The following is a 12,075-nucleotide window of genomic DNA, read 5'->3' on the forward strand; positions in this document are numbered from 1 at the left end:
TTAACCAGATATAAAAAGGCACAAAGTTTATGGCATTGTGTGGGTCATATCAATTCCTTTTCTTTTTAACTGCCAGGTTGCTGTTCACAAGTATGCTCTCGAATGTCAAAACAATTAGTACAAAGTAGTATCTGGGAGTGGTATATACTCTTAAAGAATACAGTGCGACACAAAAGAGCAAAATTGTCAGAAGCAGATAATCAATAGCTTCACCACAAAAAGGGCTGTGTCCACTCACCTCACACCCTACTCACCAGACATGAATCCATGTAATTTTTGGCAGTTGCTCAAACTGAAGAAAAGTGCAAAGAAGGAACAGATAACACATCAAGACAAATGAGACAAAGGCCCTCTGCGAAGTTCAAAATTATGATTTTGAATTTTGTTTACATCCAATGGAAGGAATACTGAACAAAGTCCAAAAGGACATACCTTGAAGGAGGATAAAATCTGAGTACATTAAGATTGCTTGATTTATAGACAGAAAGGATGAATACTCTCCAGTCAGACTTTGATTACACTTGATATGACACAGTAATTTAGTAGGTACAAAGACAAATAGCAGCTGCATAAAAAATGTTATTTTCATTAGTAAAATAAATTTTTGAATATACTTACCCGATAATCATGTAGCTGTCAACTCCGTTGCCCGACAGAATTCTACGGGAGGGATACGCCAGCTATCACTATACTAGAAGGGGGTGTACTCACCAGCGCCACCTGTGGCCAGGTACTGCAGTACTTCTTGTTGACACCACCTCACTTTTTCCTCGGTCCACTGGTTCTCTATGGGGAGGAAGGGTGGGTCAATTAAATCATGATTATCGGGTAAGTATATTCAAAAATTTATTTTACTAATGAAAATAACATTTTTCAATATTAAACTTACCCGATAATCATGTAGCTGATTCACACCCAGGGGGGTGGGTGAAAACCAGTGTACATGACTAAAGGATAGCTAAGTATCCCGTATTTCATATAATCAGTTATTTCAGAATAACAATGAAATAATAAGTACCTGGTAAGGAAGTCGACTTGAACCGTTACTCTGCCTTTATTAAGTTCGTCTTCCTTACTGAGCGCAGCGTTCCTCTTAGGAGGCTGAATCAACTCTAAGGTGCTAAAGTATATAGGGCTGCAACCCCTACTAAAGGACCTCTACACAACCTCTAACCCAGGCGCTTCTCAAGAATGAATTGACCACCCGCCAAATCAAAAGGATGCGGAAGGCTTCTTAGCCTACCGTAACAACCATAAAAACAACAATAAAAGCATTCAAGAGAAAGGTTAAAAAGGTTATGGGATTAAGGGAATGTAGTGGCTGAACCCTCACCTACTACTGCACTCGCTGCTACGAATGGTCCCAGGGTGTAGCAGTTCTCGTAAAGAGACTGGACATCTTTAAGATAAAATGATGCAAACACTGACTTGCTCCTCCAATAAGTTGCATCCATTATGCTCTGCAGAGAACGGTTCTTATTAAAGGCCATCGAAGTGGCTACGGCTCTCACTTCGTGGGTCCTTACCTTCAGCAAAGCAAGGTCTTCCTCCTTCATGTGAGAATGGGCTTCTCTAATCAGAAGCCTTATATAATACGAAACCCCGTTTTTGGACATGGGCATCGAAGGTTTCTTGATTGCACACCATAAGGCTTCTGACTGTCCTCGTATAGGTTTTGACCTATTAAGATAATATTTCAGAGCTCTGACAGGGCAAAGAACTCTTTCTAGCTCGTTACCTACCATGTTGGAAAGGCTAGGAATTTCAAACGATCTAGGCCAAGGACGTGAAGGAAGTTCATTCTTAGCTAAAAATCCGAGCTGTAAAGAACATGTTGCAGATTCGGATGTGAACCCAATGTTCTTGCTGAAGGCATGAACCTCACTGACTCTTTTAGCTGTTGCAAGGCAGACGAGGAAAAGAGTCTTGAGGGTAAGGTCCTTGAAGGAAGCTGACTGGAGAGGTTCGAACCTAGGCGACATAAGGAACCTTAAGACTACGTCTAGATTCCAGCCTGGAGAGGGAGAACGACGTTCTTTAGAAGTCTCAAAAGACTTAAGGATGTCTTGAAGGTCCTTGTTGGAAGAAAGGTCCAAACCTCTGTGGCGGAGAACTGAAGCCAACATACTCCTGTACCCTTTAATCGTAGGAGCCGAAAGGGATCTCTCATTCCTTAGATGTAATAGGAAGTCAGCTATTTGGGTTACAGAGGTATTGGTAGATGAAACTGCATTGGCTCTACACCAGTTCCGGAAGACTTCCCACTTGGATTGGTAGACTCTACGAGTGGATACCCTCCTTGCTCTGGCAATCGCACTGGCTGCCTCCTTCGAAAAGCCTCTAGCTCTAGCGAATCTTTCGACAGTCTGAAGGCAGTCAGCCGAAGAGCGTGGAGGTTTGGGTGCAACTTGTCTACGTGAGGTTGACGTAGAAGGTCCACTCTTAGAGGGAGAGTCCTGGGGACGTCGACCAGCCATTGTAGTACCTCTGTGAACCATTCTCTTGCAGGCCAAAGGGGAGCAACCAGCGTCAGCCGTGTCCCTTCGTGCGAGATGAACTTTTGAATGACTCTGTTGATGATCTTGAACGGTGGGAATGCGTAAAGGTCGAGATGGGACCAATTCAGCAGAAAAGCATCCACATGAACTGCTGCTGGGTCTGGAACTGGGGAACAGTACAAAGGAAGCCTCTTGGTCATGGAGGTGGCAAACAGATCTATTGTAGGCTGACCCCACAAGGTCCAAATTCTGTTGCACACGCTCTTGTGAAGGGTCCATTCCGTGGGGATGACCTGATCTTTTCTGCTTAGGCGATCTGCTGAGACGTTCATGTTGCCCTGAATGAACCTCTTTACTAGGGTGAGGTTTAGACTTCTTGACCAAATGAGGAGGTCCCTTGCGATCTCGTACAGGTTCCTCGAATGGGTCCCTCCCTGCTTGGAGATGTAAGCCAAGGCTGTGGTGTTGTCGGAGTTCACCTCCACCACCTTGCCTAGCAGGAGGGACTTGAAGTTCAATAGGGCCAAATGAACTGCCAGGAGCTCCTTGCAGTTGATGTGGAGCGTTACCTGTTCCTTGTTCCACGTTCCCGAGCATTCCTGTCCGTTCAAGGTCGCGCCCCAGCCCGAGTCTGATGCATCCGAGAAGAGATGAAGATTGGGGGTCTGAATCGCTAACGATAGGCCCTCCTTGAGAAGGAGGTTGGTCTTCCACCACAAGAGAGTGGTCTTCATCTCTTTGGTGACCGGGATAGAGACTGCTTCGAGCGTCAAATCCTTGTCCCAATGAGCTGCTAGATGGAATTGAAGAGGGCGGAGGTGGAGTCTCCCTAACTCGACGAACAGGGCTAACGATGACAGGGTCCCTGTGAGACTCATCCACTGTCTCACCGAGCAACTGCTCCTCTTCAGCATGCTCATGATGCAATCTAGGGCTTGGCTTATCCTTGGGGCCGATGGAAAAGCCCGAAAAACCTGACTCCGAATCTCCATTCCCAGGTAAACAATGGATTGGGAGGGAATGAGCTGGGACTTTTCTAAGTTGACTAACAGACCCAGTTCCTTGATCAAGTCCAAAGTCCAGTTGAGACTCTCCAGACAGCGACGACTCGTGGAGGCTCTCAACAGCCAGTCGTCTAAGTAAAGGGAGGCTCTGATGTCGGATAAGTGGAGGAATTTTGCAATATTCCTCATCAGATGCGTAAACACCATAGGAGCTGTGCTTAGGCCAAAACACAGGGCTTGGAATTGGTACACAACCTTTCCAAAAACGAATCTCAGGAAAGGTTGGGAGTCTGGATGAATAGGAACGTGAAAGTAAGCGTCTTTCAGATCCAACGAGACCATCCAGTCCTCCTGCCTGACCGCTGCTAGGACCGACTTCGTCGTCTCCATAGTGAACGTCTGCTTGGTGACATAAGCATTGAGCGCGCTGACGTCCAGCACCGGTCTCCAACCTCCTGTCTTCTTGGCCACCAGAAAGAGACGGTTGTAGAAGCCCGGGGATTGATGGTCCCGGACTATAACCACTGCCTTCTTCTGTAACAGGAGCGACACCTCCTGGTGCAACGCTAGCCTCTTGTCCTTTTCCTTGTAGTTGGGAGAGAGGTTGATGGGAGAAGTGGTCAGAGGGGGTTTGCGGCAGAATGGTATCCTGTAACCCTCCCTCAGTCACCTGACAGACTGGGCGTCTGCACCTCTCTTTTCCCAAGCTTGCCAGAAGATCTTGAGTCTGGCTCCTACTGCTGTCTGGAGAGGAGGAGAGTCAGTGTTTGCCTTTAGAAGTCTTGGAACCTTTCCTAGACTTGCTCCTGGAAGAGTCTGGACGGGAGCTTCCTCGGCTGGGGGCTCTACCACGAAAGGGCGGAATAAACCTCGTAGCAGGCGTATCAGCCACTGGGGTGCGGTAAGTCCTGGGAACTGAGGGAGCAACCTTAGTCTTACGAGCTGAAGAGGCCACAAGATCATGAGTGTCTTTCTGAATCATGGCCGCAGACAAGTCCTTGATAAGTTCTTCGGGAAACAAGAACTTAGAAAGCGGAGCGAAAAGGAGTTGAGACCTTTGACAAGGTGTGATGCTGGAAGAAAGAAAGGTGCAAAGCTGCTCCCTTTTCTTAAGAACTCCTGACACAAACATTGAAGCAAGCTCGCCAGATCCATCCCTAATTGCTTTATCCATGCAGGACATTAAAAGCATGGCCGAGTCCTTGTCCGCAGGGGAGGTCTTCTTGCTAAGGGCCCCCAGGCACCAGTCTAGAAAATTGAACATCTCAAAGGCACGAAATACACCCTTTAGGAAGTGGTCTAAATCGGAGAAGGTCCAGCAAACCTTAGAGCGCCTCATTGCTGTTCTACGAGGAGAGTCGACCAAACTTGAGAAGTCAGCCTGGGCAGAGGCAGGGACTCCCAAGCCTGGTTCCTCTCCTGTGGCATACCATACGCCCACTTTAGAAGTGAGCTTAGTAGGTGGGAACATAAAGGAAGTCTTCCCTAGTTGCTGTTTAGACTGCAACCACTCCCCTAAAATTCTTAAAGCTCTCTTAGAGGACCTAGCAAAGACGAGCTTAGTATACGTTGACTTAACAGGCTGCATGCCCAGCGAAAACTCAGATGGAGGAGAGCGTGGGGTAGCAGAAACAAAATGGTCCGGGTATACCTCTCTGAAAAGAGCCAGGACCTTACGAAAGTCAATGGGTAGAGGAGAAGACTTGGTTTCTTCCACGTCTGATGAGGGATCCAGGTGCGCAGCTTCCTCCTCAGAAACCTCATCACCAGAGTGTAGCGAAGTCAGAGGTAATGTAACAGTGGTATGCTGAACAGCAGAATCAGAACAAGCGGGTGCATAAACGCTTGTGGATTCATCCTCAAGTCTCTGTTGCTGAGTTAAAACCTGAGGTTCAGGCTGCAAAGGCTGGTCAGGAAGAGTAGAGGAAGGTAGGCGCATGGGTTGAGGTGGCTGACTCCTGGCATGAGTGTGTTGTCTCAAGAGTTGCGCTTGCTGTAAGGGTTGCGGATGCGCAGTAGCAGGTTCCTGAGGAACGAGTTGAGGTTCCTGAGGTGTGAGCTGCGAGAGTTGAGGTAGCGGCTGCGCAGAACGCAGTTCTTGTCTCGCGAGTTGAGGTTCCTGAGGTGCTAGGCTAAGGTGTTGAGGTTCTCGCCTTGAGGAGGGTTGAGGTCGCTGCAGCGAGTGCTGAGGTGGCTGCCTCATGGATGGAAGAGGTTGTCGTACCTCAAGAGATTGTTGCCTCGCTGGTGGAACCGCAAGCGGAAGCGGAGGAAGTAAGGCATAAGCTTCCTGCTCCCATTGCTGAGGTTGCCTTAAGGAAGGCTGAGGTTGCTGCACACCGCTGGAAACTGGCAACTCAGTACGCGGTAAGGAATCCTGAGGAGCCTCAACTTCGTACGCCTGGCAGACGGGACTGCGATTAGGCGGAGCGATCGCAGGAGGAGGTGTAACCTTCTCAGCCTGACACTCACGCATTAAGACCGCAAGCTGTGACTGCATGGACTGCAGCAAAGTCAACTTGGGGTCGACAGACGCTAAGGTCTGCTGAGGCAAAGCCTTAACAGAAGATGAGGTCTGTTGCGGCATCACCTTACCCCTCTTAGGAGGAGTGCAGTCACCTGATGACTGCGGAGAGTCAGAGCTAATCCAATGACTGCAACCAGGTTGTAGAGCTCTTGAGGTCTGGACTTTGCGTTTGAGAGGTCTTGAGACCTGAGTCCAGCGTTTTCTCCCTGACATATCTTCAGCAGACGAGTAAAAGACGGGCTCAATCGTCTGCGGGTGGGAGTGACGGTCTCTGTAAGACACGCCCGCAACCACCGAGGATACTTCTGTGCGCCGATCAAGGCCTGCCGAACCCTTTTGCCCTTCGACATTGCTTCTCCCCTGGGCTTGGGAGCTTGCAAGAGGTCCCGGACTGGGAGGACGACTGGCACGCACAGAAGTACCCTCACGCACCACACTGACACTGACACTAGCACTTGGCACCGCACTGACACTAGCACTTGTCACAGCACTGGCACTATCACCTCCCACTGCACTTTTGACCTTAAGTTCTTTGACTTCTGCCATAAGAGACTTATGGTCACTAACCACCGATTCCACTTTGTCACCTAAAGCCTGAATGGCACGCAAAACAACAGACATATCAGGTTGAGTACAAATAGTAGGTTCGGGGGTAGCCACTACAGGGGGAGGAAAAGGTTGAGGGTCATGAGGTGAGGAAAAAAGTGAAGAGCGAGAAGAACTCCTCCTAACTCTCTCTCTCTCTAACTTGGTTGAATATTTCAGGAATCGAACAAATTCAAGTTCCGAAAGACCGGCGCATTCCTCACATCGATCTTCCAACTGACAGGGCCTTTCCCTACAGTCAGAACAAGCGGTGTGAGGATCTACCGAAGCCTTCGGAATACGCCTATTACAAGACCTACATCGTCTATGGGGTGGGGCTTGTGAAAGGTCAGACATCTTGAATCAAAGAGTTAGTCAAGGGGGATTCCAAATCAAGCAAAAAGATCGTTAACCATAAATCAAAACTAAATAAAAGCTATCTAAGCTAATTAGAAAAGTTTCCAGTAAAGCGACAGCCGAAATCTTAGAGAAATACTTCACCAAAAGCCGTGAACAGAACTCCAAAATCATAAGCGTATCCCAGAATGTCTTGCCGGAAGCACGACAGAGGAAAAAGTGAGGTGGTGTCAACAAGAAGTACTGCAGTACCTGGCCACAGGTGGCGCTGGTGAGTACACCCCCTTCTAGTATAGTGATAGCTGGCGTATCCCTCCCGTAGAATTCTGTCGGGCAACGGAGTTGACAGCTACATGATTATCGGGTAAGTTTAATATTGAAAATTATTGTTCAGTGGTTAGGTTAAAAAATGAAGTAGGCGTACTGGTCCAATGTATGTCAAAATATGGGGCATGTTGATAGAATAAACAGAAGGATAACAGGATTGGAATGATCATTGGAAGAAAGGCAATGCACATCTTGTAGGTATGTGTCTCAGATAAGCGACACCAGACCACAAACAAGTGCTATGGGAAAAATTAACAGGTGCACTTATCCAAGTGCAGCAATTAAGAGAAATCCAAAATGGAACCAGAAAATTGGCAGACCTAAATGTGCCAGTTGGTACACTCTTGGATATAAGCAGGTGATGCAACCTTATGAAAGAAGAAAAAACATAAGGGAGAGAAGCTGTACTTAAATACACAAAGAACCAAATTTCAAAGCTGTTAAAAGTACATTCAAAGACAAAATGCCATGGAAAATCACTTAGTCTAGCAAGCATGCAACTACAGTATTACAACATATTACAGTATAGCCATTGTAAAGTGTAAATATTGGCTAATGGTAGATCTAGAGTTTAAATATTTATAAGTACAGTATATAAAAAGAATAAAATAAATGTTTAAGAGTCCATTATGGTCAACACAGAGTCTTTTATTACTAAAAATGGCAAAGCTATAGAATTAAATGGAAGAAGGCCCCGAGAGATATAGGTAGTTTTAACAGTAGCATAAAAGATATAGGTTTTACATAAAACTTAAAGATGGAAGGGTGGAATGGAAAGAACACAAGTGAATGATGAAAAAGATTAGTGATGAAGAGATGAATGCAATACCATATTTAAAGTAATAAATGTTATTGTCAAGCTAGTAAAATTTAAGAAGAAAATTTTCCATACAGACTATCTATCAGAGATGTTAATGGTAAAGATGGAGGAGGAAAATGTTAATAGTGTAGTAGTAGATCTCGTGATGTATAAAATTTCCGTCACCTTGGCAATATACAGCATTGTGACATCTTTACCAAAAGGGCATCTACAAACTAACATTTTAAACTTCCTAAGTAAAATGAAAAGAGGTTCCCCGGGTCACTGAGAAGGAGATGACAGTAGATATTAAATTAGTGACATACAAAATGTGTAGCATTCATAATTTCCCTGTTTCCCTATGCCACTGGAGACAAGAGCAAAGAAAATGTTGGTTGTTGAGGTGTAACCAAAAAATGCGGGAAGTCTTAATTGGTGTGATTTAGGGGGCTCACATACAAAAAGAATAAGTGGGAAAGAGAAGCAATGCTTCAGTTGGAATATTCTTCAATTTTAGTAATGTGATGAAAAAGAAGAAAAGTAATCAAAAGATTTGGATTAGGAAGTAGCAAGATTTCAAGTTGCAAGTCCCACATGTGTTTATAGAGATAAGGTATGGATGAGGTTTTGTACCCAAATAAAAATCAACCACAGAGAATTAGACAGAAGTAGTAGGGTAACGATTGTTAAAAGGCCTTAATATAAAAACCATAATGATAAACGACCATTTCAATTTCAAATTCTACCAAGAGAGGAAATTATGAAAATGAAATAACCATAGTTACCATACCTTTTCATTGCTTTTGTGAAAAACTTCTGTGGCTAAAAGTTTTAAAGGCCCACAATAAACACCGGAGTCAGCACACAAAAACTGTTGCATAGCGTGATAAGTTTTTCCACTATTTGTTGGTCCTGCATGAAATATTATTTTCCTGTTTAAAGCACGAGCTTCAGGATACCTGGTGAATAAGAAAATACATAAAGTAACCAACAAAATAATTTCAACAATAAAAATAGTCACCACTGATAAACCTATTTCTAAATAATCACATACTATATACACAATCATTTTTCTTCCTATTTACCTTCCCTCATGTTCTTAGTGGTGCCTTTCTTGAAGCTTCGTTTAATACAGACATTTACCCTAAAACTAAAACATTTCACTCTTTCCTTGTAATAGGGCTACCCCTCTCCTTCTTTTCCACCGTTATCCCTATATTAAGGGGGTGGTTGCTTGATGCTCCTTCTCCAATATCTTCCATTTAAGGCCTCCTCTTCCTTTAAACCTCTCCTCTCCATATTATCCTTCACCTTATCTAGCCACTTGATCTTCTCCCCTTAAAACAGGTTCCTCCTTTGGCCAAGGCACCAGCCACCCATTAATATACTACCACTAGAGTGTTATTGGGTCCTTTGACTGGCCAGACAGTACTACATTGAATCCTTCTCTCTGATTAAGATTAATTTTCCCTTTCCATACACATACACTGAATAGTCTGGCCTATTCTTTAAATATTCTCCTCTGTCCTCATACACCTAACAACACAGATTACAAAACAATTCTTCTCTCAAGGGGTTAACTACTGCACTGTAATTGTTCAGTGGCTACTCTCCTCTTGGTAAGGGTAGAAAAGACTCTTTAGCTATGGTAAGCAGCTCTTCTAGGAGAAGGACACTCCAAAATCAAACCATTGTTCTCTAGTCTTGGGTATTGCCATAGCCTCTGTACCATGCTCTTCCACTGTCTTTAGTTGGAGTTCTCTTGCTTGAGGGTACACTCGGGCACACCATTCCATCTTATTTCTCTTCCTCTTATTCTGGAAAAGTTTTCATATTTTATATATCGAATATAAAAAATTTTAAGTAATTCTTATTTTTCCTAACATACTTACCGAGAACTACTTTCTTTGGAGTCACTTGTGATCTCCTCTCTATCGACCAAGGTTTTCGCGCCGTTACCCCCCTACTCCGTTCTCTACATAGGCCTACCCCCGCCGCCAAGGAATGCGCCCCGAGGGCAGGATCAGGGCAGGTCACTGCCTCTTTGGGTCATTCTCCTCATTAAGTTCGTTGTATTAGCCCAACCTGGCAATGAAAGGATGGCACTCGGGGACGGAAGGGAGGGCCATTACCCGAAAGTAGTTCTCGGTAAGTATGTTAGGAAAAATAAAAATTACTTAAAATTTTTGATTTGTTCCAACACAAATACTTACCTCGAACTACTTTCTTTGGAGACTTATACTTTAGGAGGCGGGAGTGCTATTCTGACACTTGACTTGGCACGTAGGGCCTAGAGGGCTATGGAATGCGGGGGCCTATCAGAGTGCGGGAGTGAGGGTAACTGCGCAACCTTACGCTATTATCTAAGACTCACCTCTTGAAAAATTCTTCTGACGATTTCCCCCGAAGTGTAGTCGCGAAGAATGTGTTCATCTCTGGGGACAGCCTGTAAACTCCTAAGAGGAGAGCCAGAGAGCGGGTAGGCGATAAGGAGGGCTTCGCACTCGCTCCTATCGGAGGCTAGCCCCGCAAGTGCCTCTGGCCTCACCGCTACACTGCTTGGAGGGCGGCAATGACTGTCCCAATGGAGAACCAGCTTCCTTGTAGGATCTGGCGATCACCTGTCTCAACCAGAAGGAGATGGTGTTTTTGGAAACTTGTTTCTTATTAATACCTGTGGAAACGAAGAGGCTCTTGATATCCGGTCGGAGATGCGCTGTCCTTTCCAGGTATTTTCTAATTGTTTGCACTGGGCACAATTTTAAGTCTTCTGCATTACCTGTCTTAGGGATGGCAGGAATTGAGAAACCTTCAAACCTCGGGTCCCAGACTGCTGGGTTCTGAGTCTTGGCCACAAAAGAAGGCACGAACTTGAAGGATACTTCTTTCCACCCCTTTGAGTGAGAGACGTCGTATGACAAACCATGGATCTCTCCCACTCTCTTAGCGGACGCCAAGGCCAGCAAGAAGACGGCCTTGAGGGTGAGATCTTTGTCCACGATATCCTTCAAGGGTTCAAAGGGGGGACGACACAGCATCTTCAGGACCTTGGCTAAGTCCCACTGGGGCACCCTCCTTGCCTGAGGGGGGCAAGACTGCTCGAAGCTTTTGACAAGCATCGCTATGTGTCTCGAGGCCCCCAGGTCGATGCCCTTAAGGAGGAAGACTTGGCCTAAGGCAGCCCGAACTCCTTTTATGGCTGGGATTGACATCCCTACTTTGTCCCTGAGAAACACCAGAAAATCTGCTATGTCTGGGACAGAGGCCTTAAGAGGTCTAATGTGCCTCTCAGAGCACCACTTCGTGACGGAGGCCCATTTTGTCTGGTAGACCGCGGCTGACGACTTTCTCAGGAATAGAGACATTCTCTTAGCCGTGGAGGAAGAATATCCTACTTTCTTCAGGAGCCGCTCCTTAGTCTTCAGTCGTGAAGACGTAGGGAGAGTGGGTTGTCGTGGAGCTTGAGAAAGTGAGGCTGGTGCCGAAGGTCTGACCTGGCGGACAGAGGCTACGGCGGTTGACTCGATAAGTCTTTTAGATCCGCGAACCACTCTCACTCTCCGGCCACCAGGGTGCTACCAAAGTCATCTTTAGGTTTCGGGCCGTCCTTACTCTGCTGAGCACTTGTCTTATCAACGTGAAAAGGGGGAAAGGCGTACACATTCAGATTGTCCCACTTGTGCTGAAAAGAGTCTTCTAAGGCTGCTTTCAGCTCTGGTACAGGGGAGCAATAGACTGGGAGTTGGGCGTTGAGGTTGTTGCAAAGAGGTCAACCACCGGGGAACCCCAGCGTTGAATGATGAGCTTGGCTATTTCTGGGAGAAGGGACCATTCTGTCCCTACTATCTGGCCCATTCTGCTGAGGCCGTCGGCCAGAACGTTTTTCTTCCCGGGAATGAACCTTGCTAACATCACCACTTGATTTTCTTCTGCTCAATCTAGACTCTCTATGGTGAGATCGCACAACTCCTTCGATTA

At 45.9% G+C, this 12,075-nt stretch overlaps 1 protein-coding gene across 1 annotated transcript in view; it reads right to left on the bottom strand.

Moving 5' to 3' along the window:
- The window catches only part of LOC137617008 (ATP-dependent RNA helicase SUV3 homolog, mitochondrial-like), a 110,479-nt gene that overhangs the window by 66,864 nt on the left and 31,540 nt on the right, over nt 1-12,075 (bottom strand). The window contains exon 6 of the mRNA XM_068346867.1: nt 8,888-9,056. Within this exon, the coding sequence (XP_068202968.1) occupies nt 8,888-9,056 (169 nt within the window). The remainder of the gene's footprint in view (nt 1-8,887; nt 9,057-12,075) is intronic.

The sequence above is a fragment of the Palaemon carinicauda genome, chromosome 23 (assembly GCF_036898095.1).
Source record: "Palaemon carinicauda isolate YSFRI2023 chromosome 23, ASM3689809v2, whole genome shotgun sequence".
NCBI lineage: Eukaryota > Metazoa > Arthropoda > Malacostraca > Decapoda > Palaemonidae > Palaemon > Palaemon carinicauda.